Source organism: Lampetra planeri, chromosome 11, assembly GCF_965212315.1.
Source record: "Lampetra planeri chromosome 11, kcLamPlan1.2.h2, whole genome shotgun sequence".
Classification (NCBI taxonomy): Eukaryota; Metazoa; Chordata; class Hyperoartia; order Petromyzontiformes; family Petromyzontidae; genus Lampetra; species Lampetra planeri.
In genome coordinates, this window is record NC_136117.1 from 10,920,219 (window position 1) to 10,933,524 (window position 13,306).

The following is a 13,306-nucleotide window of genomic DNA, read 5'->3' on the forward strand; positions in this document are numbered from 1 at the left end:
TGCAAATGCGGCGGCCGCCGCGCAAAGAGAGACTTTGTTCGGTCACCCCCCCACCACAACCATCACCATCACCACTCCCCCCCCACCACCATCACCCCTCCCACCTCCGCGCTCAGTCTCGGTTCCCGAGCGCGTTCGTACGCACGTTGCTGCACGTACGCACGCTCGCTACGTCACGACACGGGTAGGAGCAAAGGATCTTAAAACGGCCGCTACACCCCAACCCCCACCCCCTCTCATCATCCATCTCCCCCTTCCCTCCCTCCCTGCCTCCCTCTCTCCCCTGCTCCTCCTCCTCCTGCCGAACCTCCGCAACATCATCAACCCCATGACCATGACACCCGCCCACCGGTACCCCCCCCCAACCCCCGCAGATGGAGAGGTTCCTCCCATCCACCCGGGCCAAAAAAAGACGCGTCCCCACTGCCCCCCTCTTCATCCTCCTGCTGCTGCTGCTACTCCCCTCCCACCTCCTCCCTCCCTCCCGCTCAGCCTCTTCACCTCCTCCCACCCCCCAATGCACCCCACCGCGTCATCCTCCCACCAACCCAGAGACCCTAAGCAGGGCTGGAGAGAGCGAGCGAGAGGAGGAGGGAGGGAGGAGTGGAGGAGGAGGGAGGGCTCCACGATTGACCACCACGTGGTCACCGTTACGCGAGTATAAATAGAGGCTGCGCCGCACGCGGGGAGAGCGCAAACGCAGCAGCGAGACGAGAGGCGTGGAGAGAAGAGCTGAGAGAGAGAACAGAGCAGAGAGAGAACAGAGAGAGAGGAGAGAGAGAGAGAAGAGACGACACAGCGATCTGGCTGCAGCGCGAAGCAGTGGCGATGAGAGCTTGAAGGCGAACTTCGTCAGTGCGCGTCCCCGCCCGCCTCGGCTCCTTTTCTCGGATCCCATGCGATTCTTCAGGCTCTCATTTAAGTGTTTTGTAGATTGCTTCTGATTCCCTTCGGCCGCGACACCTAAAATAAGAACGAGTCTTCTCTTTACGACAAAACAGAACCAAACGCACCGCGGTCGGGTCGGGCTGAGTGGTGGAGGTGGTGGTGGTGGTGGTGCTCGGTAGCCCGTCCCGACCGAGGGGGTGTTTGGTTCATCCAAACCGCGTGTGCTGAGAAGCCGGGGGGTGGGTTTGGGTGCGTTTGGAAGCGGTGGGAGAATAAGTCTCTATTCTGTTGCGTTATTTTGGGTGTCGAGGAAAGAAAGAGGTGAACGAAGGGCACGTGGCTGCAGCTGCTGCGGTGGTGTTGGTCGTGTGAAGATGAAGATGAGACAGTTTCAACTCTGCCCGGAGAGTCCCTGCGATGGCTCAAGCGACGATGGCGCCGTGGTCGATGCCGGAGACCACACGCGGGTCATGGTGGTGGCAGCGGCAGGCGGCGGTGGTGGTGGTGCCAAGGGGGATCACGATGGCTGCGCAGAGGCGGGTGGCGTGAGTCCCCAGCCCAGGGGCGAGTACAGAGAGCGGGAGACGTGGACCCGGCAGATGGACTTCATCATGTCGTGTGTGGGCTTCGCCGTGGGTCTGGGCAACGTCTGGCGCTTTCCTTACCTGTGCTACAAGAATGGCGGAGGTGCGCTCACACACACACACCGAAAGACAACGATTGTCCGCCCACCCACCACCCACCACCACCCCCATCGTTTGGGCTGTTCACGACCATCGATTTTTGCCATGGCGGCGCACGATCACCAGCAATGCCGCCCGCTCTGCTGCTGCTGCTGCTAACGGTGCAACGCGCGCGGCGCTGAGTGCGTGCGCATGTCGCCCTGGCGTTGTTTAGTGACTGTCACAGGCCTCGCGATACACCAGCAACAACATCCCCAACACCACCATCACCACCAACACCACCATCACCACCAACATCACCACCAACATCATCACCATCACCACCAACACCACCATCACCACCACCAACACCACCAACAACACCACCACCACCACGTGCGGCTGAACGGTCTTCCTCCACGTGCTCCCCGCCCGCTCGTCCGTTCATCCGCCCGCGCCGTTGAACGGGCGGATGGCAAATCACCGTCAACGCGCCGCACGCGCCCGATGATTGCTCCACGCGCGACGATTCATTGACGGATTGACGTGGGGGGGGGTGGGGGGTGGTGGTGGTGCAGCCGATATTACATTCACTCGAATTCGCCGGCGCTCTCCGTGTCGAATTGCTTGCTCCATCGGCGAGCGTCAGGCGTGTAGCGGCGTGAGACGTTCACGCAGGAGGCGAGCGAGTTGGATCAACCCCCCCCCCCCCCCGTGGAACGTGATCGGGTCACGGGGACTGGACCGTGGGTTTGGAGCCAGATCAAATCCCTGCTTTTCTACGTGGCAAGGGGAGCCAGGTCCGCCGCACGTGCCGTCCTTACTGATGAGGTTGTCGTCGGAGCCGCGTCTGCGTGAGCCGGGGGGGATGTTCACGGACTTGCAAGGGTAGCCAATCCTGCCGCTCTTACCCTTCCCCACGTCCCCGATCACATCGCCGCACGTGTCCCGTGCACTGTACAGAGCCGTGCTGCTCTGCCCATTCATATGTTAATCGCGTAGCCATCGCCCGTCACGTTTCCCCCGTGCGGAGGCAGATTGATGAAATTCTCAATTGAGCCCTTACCTGGCTACTGTGACCGTCATTGAGTCGAACAATGCGATGGATCATTGTCATAACCGGCGGCGGCAGCGGTGGTCGTGCTCAATCCACCGCTGGGTGCGTAAAAACCGACCCAATGAACTGCCAGGCCCACTATCTCTCACGACCGCCATGCGATGTAATCAAACGAAATGTAATTTACAATACAAAACCATATTTTAGAAGGGGCTAAATGACCCTGCGTAGTGCATATACGAACGCGCGTTCTTCTTCGTGGCTACGGAAGAGGGCTTTTGTTTCGATTTAAAGCTTTCGTGACTGCAGGGATTCATCTTCTTGATTCTTTCGGTAAAGTCACGTAGAATGGAAATAATAAAATAATAAAATAAAACATAATAAAATAATTCTCACGACGTTTCGGCCACAAAGCAAGCAGCCGTCCTCAGGTGAAGACCAGGTCTGTCGGGGAGACAGCGTCTGAATGACTGCTTGCGTTGTGGCCGAAACGTCGTGAGAATTATTTTATTATGTTTTATTTTATTATTTTATTATTTCCATTCTACGTGACTTTACCGAAAGAACCAAGAAGAGGGCTTTTGTTGTTTAGGTGAAAGGAAGGTTAGGGTTTGGATTTCGGGAGAGTGCAGGGTGATGGGAAAAAAATATATTGATGGATCGAGGCATCTGGAGAGATATAAACAGTTGTTGGCACAGGGATTAGCGGGAGGAAACCTTGGCTTAAAACATTTAAATGGAACGTGGACAGCTGTGTGGGTGGGGGGCAGTCTAGAATGCGTGGATAGCAGTGGAGAAGGAGCCACCATTTCTCAGAATTTTAGCTCGTGTATTACACAGAATAAAAACGGCGTTCAAGACACCCAATGGGGCAGTATTAATATATTTGTCCACACTCTGAATACGTTCTAATGTATTAATTGCGTGACAATTTGATTTTAACACCACGGGAGGTCATCTGAAGTTACAGAAAATTTGGCACGAACAAACAAATTGGCACGATTTGTCTCCCACCGGTTGCGTTATCGTTGCCCGGCACGATGTCCCTGTGCTTGGGCAGCTTCTTCAGCTCCGAGCAACGTGGGGGCGAAAACATTGGACACCATTTCCGAGCAGACACGCGTCCCACTCCCTCCGAAAACACATCTGGAGTGAACCAGCAGCTGAGCCACCCGGAGACACACACTGGTCGATTTGGTGGCCATGCTGGTTTTATGAGCTTGTCCCCAGGGTTTAACTGCCCATGTTCAGTGATTGACGGAACCTCATCCATCTGCTACGGCTCGATTTGCCGTCACGGGAACCACAGCAGCTGCCACCAGAGCTCTGGGGACATCTGTAAAATGTGGTGATTTTATTTCGCCAAATGTGTCGATTGTTCAGAATTTCCCCTCTCCTGCCTGCCACCTCTTCCTGAAATGCGACGGCACCGGTTTTTTGTTGTAAAATGTAAACTCTATTTTCAAGGGCAACATTTTTGTGTGCGTGTTGTTTAGTTTGTTGTTGTTTCCCGTACCTCTGGTTAGCACAGTTGACTATTTATGGTGCGAAAGAAGTTATACATAAATACATTAACCGTGACTCTCTCTGGATCATGCAATAGCTGAAAAAATACAAGCGCCGTTCAACACCATCTCCGATGGCGGCCAGGAAGTGTTTATTAATGGACAAACCTGCTGAGTAAGAAGCACAATTTGTGAATTGGAAAACATTAACTTGTGGTCGCCATGGGCTCTCACCTGGGTTATTAATAACGGCCATCTATTTGTGTTAATTTAATTTTCCTTACAATGAGCCAGCAATTAAAATACAACAACGGACAGCACATCCTACATGTTAGATAAGCAATGCATGACACGAACGCATTATACTCATATTTATGTAAAGGCATTCAATTATTATATAATAGGTTTGAAACAATAACAAATATTGGATACCATTTTTATTTTATTTAAACACGAAGATTGTTGAAGTGGGCAACAATTTAATTTAGTTATTTTCATTTTATTATTTTTATTTTTCATCTATGTGACTTTACCGAAAGAACCAAAGAGTATGGATCCTTGCAGTCACGAAAACTTCAAATCTAGAATGAACAATTTAAGTCTGCCATAGCACGTGCAAGGATAGCCAATTCTAACTCTGCATACTATATTCAAAGTATTAAATTGGTCAGTGGGTAAAAATTCTGAACTCTATTTGAAGGGCAACTTTAGCGCCAGTTTAACACGTTGGTTATCGCGAACAATATTCATAATGAAGATTGTTTTTGAGTTAGATCGCATAAATATAAATGTGTCGTTAACCCACCACCACCAGACACAGCAAGGCTTGTCACGTAAACAAAATGTGCCCATGAGTCACTACTTCAGCAGTAACTGTTCAATTGTATCGACAACATTTATATTTAAGCGATCTAACCCAAAAAACTACCCCCCCCCCACCACCTTACATTCAATTCGTTCTCTCGTGGCTCTCACATCCGATGTGGTTAGAGAAACGAAGGCACGAAATCTGCCGCGTGGCAAAAGTAAATTGCCGTGTGGGGCGCATCTCTGTCTTGGACTTGCGTACGCTCGCAAAGTCACGTGCGGTGCATAGCGTTGCGCCACATTGCGCAGGTTGTATCAAAACCAAACCATCAACGGTTCTCTTTAACCCCATAAAAAAATAGCACAGAAACCAAAAGATTCGTCATCATCGTCATCACGACCCATGGGCAGATATCCCCGTAGGTGTCCACTGCACATTTCGTCATTCCTCTCTGTCTTGTGCCAATACGCTCAAATAGTGCCACATCTTTCACAGGCACCAATCACTTATGTCGTCGTCAAGCCCTTGTCTTTAATTTTCGATTTAAAGCTTTCGTGACTGCAGGGATTCATTTTCTTGTTTCTTTCGGTAAAGTCACGTAGAATGGAAATAATAAAATAATAAAAATTAAACATAATAAAATAATTCTCACGACGTTTCGGCCACAACGCAAGCAGCCGTCCTCAGGTCCTCAGGTGGAGAGCAGGTCTGCTTGCGTTGTGGCCGAAACGTCGTGAGAATTATTTTATAATGTTTTATTTTTATTATTTTATTATTTCCATTCTACGTGACTTTACCGAAAGAACCAAGAAGATGAAGCCCTTGTCTGTTAAAAAAAAAAGACGAGCATGAGGAAAGTGACCGCGTCAGCCATAATGCCCCAAAACATCGAGTGTGCGACCGCCAAAAGCGGCTGTCATCGGTCCTCTCGCTGCCTACTGTAAAGGTGGCGACAGACGACAAGAAGCTGCCACTGCTGGGACCGGCCAGGCGCCAGTAACGTTCCGCACCGGTGTCGGGTTAAGAATAGTGCGTGCCCCATGGGTCCACAGCAGGGGCTCGAGATTTTCCTGCCGCCGTAAGAGATTCCCAGCCGGTAAGCCCAGAGACGTGGCCAGCATTCGTCAAGCCAGAAGGGCCGGGTTGCTCTCCTTGAGACTGGACTTCGTTAAGGGAAGGATGGAAGATGAGTTCTCGCGAGGACGGTCGGTGTACATTTGATATGTTTATCGCGGTCACGCGCGCCTCGTCGCGGCACGCTGCGCGGCGCCTGCATCAACATGTAACAGATTGGCGCCGCGTGTAACAAACGTTGGGCAATGGTCATCTCCATCGTTGGTCCTGAGCCAGTGGTTGAAAGACCATATCCAAACAGGCGGCGTCCAGGATTTACGTGAGACGGCAACTGTTAATGAGCCACCATATGGTGCAGCCAACACCGAGTGTTGGTCACTGTACCGACCCTGAAGGGATGTTGGAGATGATGAGCTGATCTTGGCAGGGATTTGAGCGCATGATCTCAGCAATGGGGGAAGCCTTCTGTCAGCCGACAAACTCGGCTATATTCTGGCCAGCTTTTGAGAAATTTCCGGCGTGCCGTCGTCCCTTGTTGCATTTTATCGCTGCCTCTCTAAAAGATTTGACCGACGTGATGGCACGTGGTTTATGTCCTTCGTTTGTAACTAGTGCGCATTGGCTAATCAGTGTCCCTCTTGCAAGGGAGAACTGAGCTATTTACAAGGATGCATGTAGGGGTTTAGTGTATATAATGGGGGTAAAAGGTCAAGATGTGTCACTGCTGGTAGCAGGGCCTCTACTGGAGTAAGCTAGAGAGAGCTCATCTAGAGGGTATTGGCCTACTCTTCCATGCTATACTTCTGACGTTGCGGAAGGAAAATTATTTTAAAATACACAACGGAAGGGGCGCAAGTATTTGTGCAATATTACATACTAATTTAATGTACAACGTGAAGTACCAGATCATTAAAACCGCATCAATGCTCGAGCGCTATCAGTTCAACATTGGCTCAAATTATCATCAGATCACCATGTGTGCTTGTGTACGAGGGATCTGTTTGGGATGCGTGCTATCAAGAGACAATTACACATTTACATTACTTACATAAAAAAACCCCGCTATAAATGTATCTTCTGTCCAGGAGTGAGCTGTAGATTGCTTGCTTGGGCCGTGTCTAAATGCGTGCATGTGCAAGTCAGCGGTATGGTGTACACACGTGTGCACTGCGTGTGTGTTTGTACGTTGTGTGTGTGTCTGTGGGGCTGTGGTGAACGGTAGTGTAGGGGTTAGCATGCTGTGCCACAAACCTGACCACTCGGGTTCGATTCCCGCTCACGGCCAACACCTGTGACGATTATCTGAACCGGTTTTGTGCCTCCCCTAGGTCAACTCAAACACAACTGAGTGCCTAGTGCGGTGTGTAAACTTCGCCACTAGGGAGACAAAGGCGGCCTGGTGTGGTGCTGGCCACCCACTCGCTCGTGTGCCGTGCCGGCCTTCATAGGTGCTCGCTAACAGCACTTGCCCCAACAGTTTGGCAAAGGCTATACGGGGGATCTTTGTCTTTGTGGAGCTGGCCACCCACCCCCTTGTGTACTGTTGATGGCCTTAATAAGTGTTTGTGAACAGCACTTGCCCCAAAAGTCTGCAAAGGCTATACATAACCAACACGATGTGGTTGGTACATCTTTTTAAAAATGTACTATTAAATAAGAAACACATATTAATAACATCGGCCTACTATACATTTTCTCTGTCATAAGGCAGTGTTAATGACGGACGTGATGATGTTTTGTTATATGTTGTGCTTGTGCAGCACTGCTAGCATAGTCTATTCAGTTTTTTGGTCAATAGTTCTTTAGCGTTACAATAATACACTGAATGATGACTGATGGACCTCTTTAAATCCAATGCTGGATGAAGGCCTCTCACATCGTGTTGGTTATGTTTTTCTTTCTCTCCACACTTTATCGTGCTGGTCAATACGTGTTGGTGATGGTGGGGGCAGGCACACAGGATCAGTTCGACCATCATTCGACACCGACGTTAGCAGTGGCCGGGAATTGAACATAGTCTTTCTACGTTCATAGTGCATTGCACTTGCCACTGTCCCGCTGATTACCCTCCCCCTCCCCGCTATGGTATAACGGTGCAGTATTTATGCAACTATATTCATGCTACCATTTTGGATTAGACACAAAGACGCGATTTTTATTTTCAAATTGACTCAACATTTAATGTAACGGCGAAATGTCCGTCAGTGGCTCGTTCTACCCCGCCGGCGTGGAATGCATTCTCGTGTAGCGCCCGCGTCGTGCGCACAAGGCAGTGTCGAGGCCGCGTCCTGCCCTCTTCTAAAGGCTAAGTACATTTACTGCTTTCTAATCAATATGCAGCTGGCGAAGAGAAGAACCTTTTTCTATAATTGCCATGGCTCAATTCTGAAGGGTGGTTTAAAAATTCTGTTTTGTGAGATTTTTTTCAGGGGGGGGCAGTGGGGGGACGGGTTACAAACGCTGCTTGGCAGCTTTGCAAACTTCCAATTAGTGAAGATTTTTTTGTTAGTTTTATGCGTTTGCGTGCAACTTAAGTCATCCGGGCAGCTTCTAAATATTGCATAGTATATTTAATTATTAAGCGGATGTGACCTGGCTGAAATGCCAAGGCACTCAGTGTGTGGTACGCAATAAATGAAAGCCTGCCATAAAACATTTACATGCAATAGTAACCTCAGGAATATATATGAAATTAATAGAAGTGAATTTGATTGGTCAGTGATGTCACCAAGCCCCGCCCATCACCTCCCGTCCAGCGTCACACGTTGCAACAAAGGTGAGACTTTTTTTTTCTTCCTCTCAACAATTTTTGTGTTTGATAATATTAGAGTCCAAGAGTCAAATCCATAATCGTTAGAGTGATCGATTACTTAAATATATCAAATAGCCCATCACAAATGAAGATTCAGATTAATATCTTACTGACACATCTCCTGGATTATTTTGCTTTAACACGCACAACGTTTTAATTTTTTGGTAACATTTTCAGCAGCTCCCTTAGGGGTAAGCACCCCGTTCCTAAATCAACTTGGGTTTTTAACGGCGTATTTTATGCGAGCGGGGACAGGAGGTGCTAAGGCAAGAGTGCACAAAGGGGTGGCTTTCACGGCTTATTTACCGGTGCCATTTAGCATCCGTTGGAATTGCTCGAGCGATGCTATGAGAGGAGGCGTTTTACGCTCGGTGGACCGGGGCTTTGAGTCCGTGTCAGGCCGCACAAACCTGGATGTCGATAAAGAAAACGAAAGAAAGTTAAAGGTGTGCAGCCCTGCCACTACTCGCTCACACAACTGTTGGTGGAAGGGCCTCCACGAGAGGGAGCTGAAACATCTTGGAAGAGAGACGGGAGCACTGTACGGCAAAGTCGATTCTTCTGCTGTTCCCATCTTTAACTTCTGGTTGGACAGAGGCAGCGTGGGGGGGGGGGCGGTGTGGGTGATGGAATTTAAGAAATTTCCATTGTTTCAACCGACTTTGCACGCTGGGGAGATCGAATTGAGCCGGCAACCTCCGGGATTGCAGGTCCCGTGTACAAACCGTTACACCATGGCAGCGACTGTCCGTCCGTCCATCAAGAAAGAAATAAACATCCCCCACGGGACTGAAACACAAAATTGACGGTGGGGAGGCTGAAATCGAGCACTTTGTTGGACAACAGGTGCCGACGCTATCCCGCTGGTGAGACTGCATCCCGGTCGTCAAGCTCAAGTGCAACAGTTGACCGCTGCGGCTGCCGCAAAGGGCCCAAATAAGGCGCTGACTTTCCAGTTTGCCACAGTAATGCATTGGACGCTGGGGCCGTCGTGATGGACAGCTGACAGACCCGTCCTTCCCACCACCACCCCCCCCAAGCGCATGTTTCTTGCTGTAATGGGGAAAAGCTGATTTTGTCAGATTGCCGTTGGCCATTTGCACTCGTGGCATGAGGTCGAGCGTCGTCGTCCCCGCCCGCCCGCCCAGGTTCGATCGTTGATGAGCGCGCCGACTTCAGCTGCTAGCGGTGCCAGAAGGCAGCCATGGGTCGGCTCCGTGCGGTCGCCACAGTTGCTACCAACATCGAACATCGGTGGGCACACGCTGTCTATTGGAGGGCGGCCGAAGGCGGCAGCGCTGCCAACTCAGCAATTTTACCGCGAGATCCTAGCCACTTAATTTCTGTTAAATCACGTGACTTTCTGGGAAAGAGGGCACTGTGCATGGTTAAGCAGCGGTTCCAGATATGCGTTGAGGGATCGTGTGTCAAGTTTACTTCTGTGTAATATTTGGCAAATTGCCGAGTGACATTCTTACAATTGTTGGAGGGTTAGCGATATCTAGTGACCTTGCATGGGTTCGTTTGGTGACATTTTCGCTTTCATTTGGCAACACTGGGGGCAGGACGGGGGGGGGGGGATGGAGGAGGGGGTGGGGGCGAGGGTTGAGGAGACAAGAGAGGGTTACGGGTCACTGGGTCAAGACTTAGCCATTCAAGCCGCCCAAAGCCACAGAGGGAGCCATACCGGGCGCGATGGGCAGAATGATGCCCGTCGTTATATTTAACCACAGGGCAGCAGCAACAGCTGCCACACGGGCAGTCGGCGATGCGGGTTGTGTAAGAATGTCAGACACACGGCAGCAGCGTGGACAGTGTAGAATTCCACGTGTCCAGCGGTACGCATCGGTCAGTTAGCCCAGAGCACCTGGCGGGTTCGTTCCGCGACTTGCATCCAGCCGCCAGCGAGCCATCGACTCATTGCAAGCGCAACCCAGCCCGGTGCAAGGCAATTGCGGTGCCATCACCCCCGTTAAAGAGTTGAACGGTGGCTCGTTCTGTCATCGGCGTCGGGATAAGGCGGCGGCGGGATTTACGGGTCGGCAACGTAAACGTCGCAACTGCCGCCCACGCCGCTGCTCCCCACGGCTCTGGTGTGGTTCACGCCTGTGGACGACGCGGCGTCGTTTCGGGACGGGAGCAAACAAACGAGTTCACGGTCCTGGGATCTCGTTGTAGTTGAAGGGGGTGGCGGGGCGGGGGGCGGAGTGGCGCAGTGCGGGGTGCTGGAGTATCTTCGTTCGATCTGTAGCGGCGTGTGAGCGGAATGCTCGGGGTGGTGGACGCTCACGCCTCTGCGCTCCTCACCGCCGCTCGCTCGCTCGCTCGCAAGAGCTCATTTGAGGTCATGCATGTGTTGTCGATAATATGCTGAGTGCGAAACCGGGGTTTTGTTTTTGTCCTCTTCTTCCCCCGTGTTGTGGTGGAGCCGCGACCTCCGATGACCTCTTGGGTTTTTTTTGGCCCTGAATCGCAACAGCGGTGCGGTGATTTGCAACTCGCCCAATGGAGCCCTCGACCCTACAGATAATTTTCTGCAAGGGTACACCAGCGATGGGCATCGGCGTGATAGGGCCCCTTGATGCTTGCAGAGAGCTCGCAGGCCAAATCAAATGTCCTACCCTCCCCTCTGGAGGCTGTGATGCTGGTATACCACAAACCGCCATGGCAACAGGCTGCATGGGATCTTTTTTGTTTTAAACCGTTTATAGAATTACAAGTATTGGTCAAAATAGTTCAATTCCTGGCCATGGTTAACAACCGATAAACACCACCAGTGGCGAGGGATATCTGAAATATTCTTGCACCCCCTCAACTCCGCTTTACCACCGTGCACTGGCCAACGTGGTGAAGTATGGTCAAACAAACCCCTAAGACCGAGACAGCATGGGGAGGCCTTCATTCAGCAGTCGATTGACAAGGAACAGCACATTTTTTTTTTATAATCGAGTGTTTTATTGCTACTTGTCCGAGACTTAGTAATGCAAAACAAAAATGACAAGCACAACCAGAGTGAATATGTGCAAGCGTTTACCATCGCGTTCTCCGTTTTTTGCGTTTAGTCTGTTGTCCTTCCCCCGCACCTCCGATGAGCACAGTTGGCTTTGTATGGTGCGAGAGAAGTTCAACGTACACACAATGCAAACCCTATTGACGGCTCCTTTGTATCCTCCACGAGCCTGTTGCAGTGACGACGGCCTCTTGTTTCACGCAGTGCGGTAAATGCGTTGCGGCAATGGAAAATGTGATGTAAATCGGCGAAAAAGTGTGAAGAGGAAAATCAACAATAGCCGAGCATCATCCCGGCCGTTTCTGTTGATGTCACCACAACTTTCCATTGCTTCCTTAACAGGGCAGGTCCGTGATCTCAGACGTGCATTTCGAGATGCATTTGAAGCTGCGGGTTATAATTTGTATGTTTTGCTTGGGCATAGTTTTGCAAACCAATAATGACTCGGTTCAGAGAAGAAAATTAATTTGATAAAGAAGCAATGCTCGTAGGTTACCGCTCGGCGTGTCAGTTGTTCTCAATCAATGTGATTCATCCGCACTGGGATGGTGATGGTGCATTCGTTTATGTGTTTGTCAAAACCACTGACATTCCATAAACAAGCCATCTTGTCAAAAACTACAGATGTGTACATCTTCAACATGGTACCACATATGCGTTATCAGGATGCTCGTGAAATATTCAATGTGAGGTCGCCTAATTTGTGGGAATCGCCCACATTATTTTTGATGAGGAGTGCATTGCTCTGATGGTGTAAGTGAATTAATGGCTTGTTTCGTGTCTCTTTTGTTGTGCCATTGCAGGGGTCTTTCTCATCCCGTACATTCTGATAGCTCTCTTCGGAGGAATCCCCGTGTTTTTCATGGAGATCGCTCTTGGACAGTTCATGAAACAAGGCAGCATCGGGGTGTGGAATATCTCCCCCATCTTTCAGGGTATGACATTGAACACGTTGCACACCAGCAGGCCTGCCGAGATGATTTCGGGGGCCCTTGTACACAATAATGTTGTGGCTGAGCGCCCCATCCATTCCTAATTTCCTGTGGCCTTTGTCAAAGGCAAGTGTTATAATAATTACGAAGTGCACGATTGAGCGTATTTTTATATTGCAATTTTTAATTTGATTCTATTAGTCGATTTCATTATTAAATGGAAGCCAATTTTCTGGAGATACAAGGACATTATTTACACAGGAGTTCAAATGTACTCAAGAAATGTTCATGAAAATTGAGAAAAAAAATCTAAATTTTTGGTGGCTTCCCCCTGAGCTTGAGGTCCCCTTAAGCCACGTGTCCCTTTTTCCCCTCCCTCTCATTTGGCTTGCGGGCACACGAATAGAGATGGAAACATTCATTTGTCTCTGAAGCGTCTAAATATTTTGCAGGAAGTTCCATTACCATTTTACAGCTGGTGTAAAATATGTGGCACAATTATTTGTACAACCTGCTTTGTCAATCCCCCACAAAAAGAGATTGCAGATTGCAAAGTTT

The 13,306-nt window shown here is 50.1% G+C and overlaps 1 protein-coding gene across 1 annotated transcript in view; it reads left to right on the forward strand.

The window, feature by feature from the left end:
* Positions 1-680: 680 nt before the first annotated feature.
* LOC144721308 (sodium- and chloride-dependent creatine transporter 1-like) overlaps positions 681-13,306 on the forward strand; it is a 39,513-nt gene continuing 26,887 nt past the window's right edge. Inside the window, exons 1-2 of the mRNA XM_078598834.1 lie at positions 681-1,575; positions 12,620-12,751. Of these exons, the coding sequence (XP_078454960.1) occupies positions 1,263-1,575; positions 12,620-12,751 (445 nt within the window). The 5' untranslated portion in view covers positions 681-1,262. The remainder of the gene's footprint in view (positions 1,576-12,619; positions 12,752-13,306) is intronic.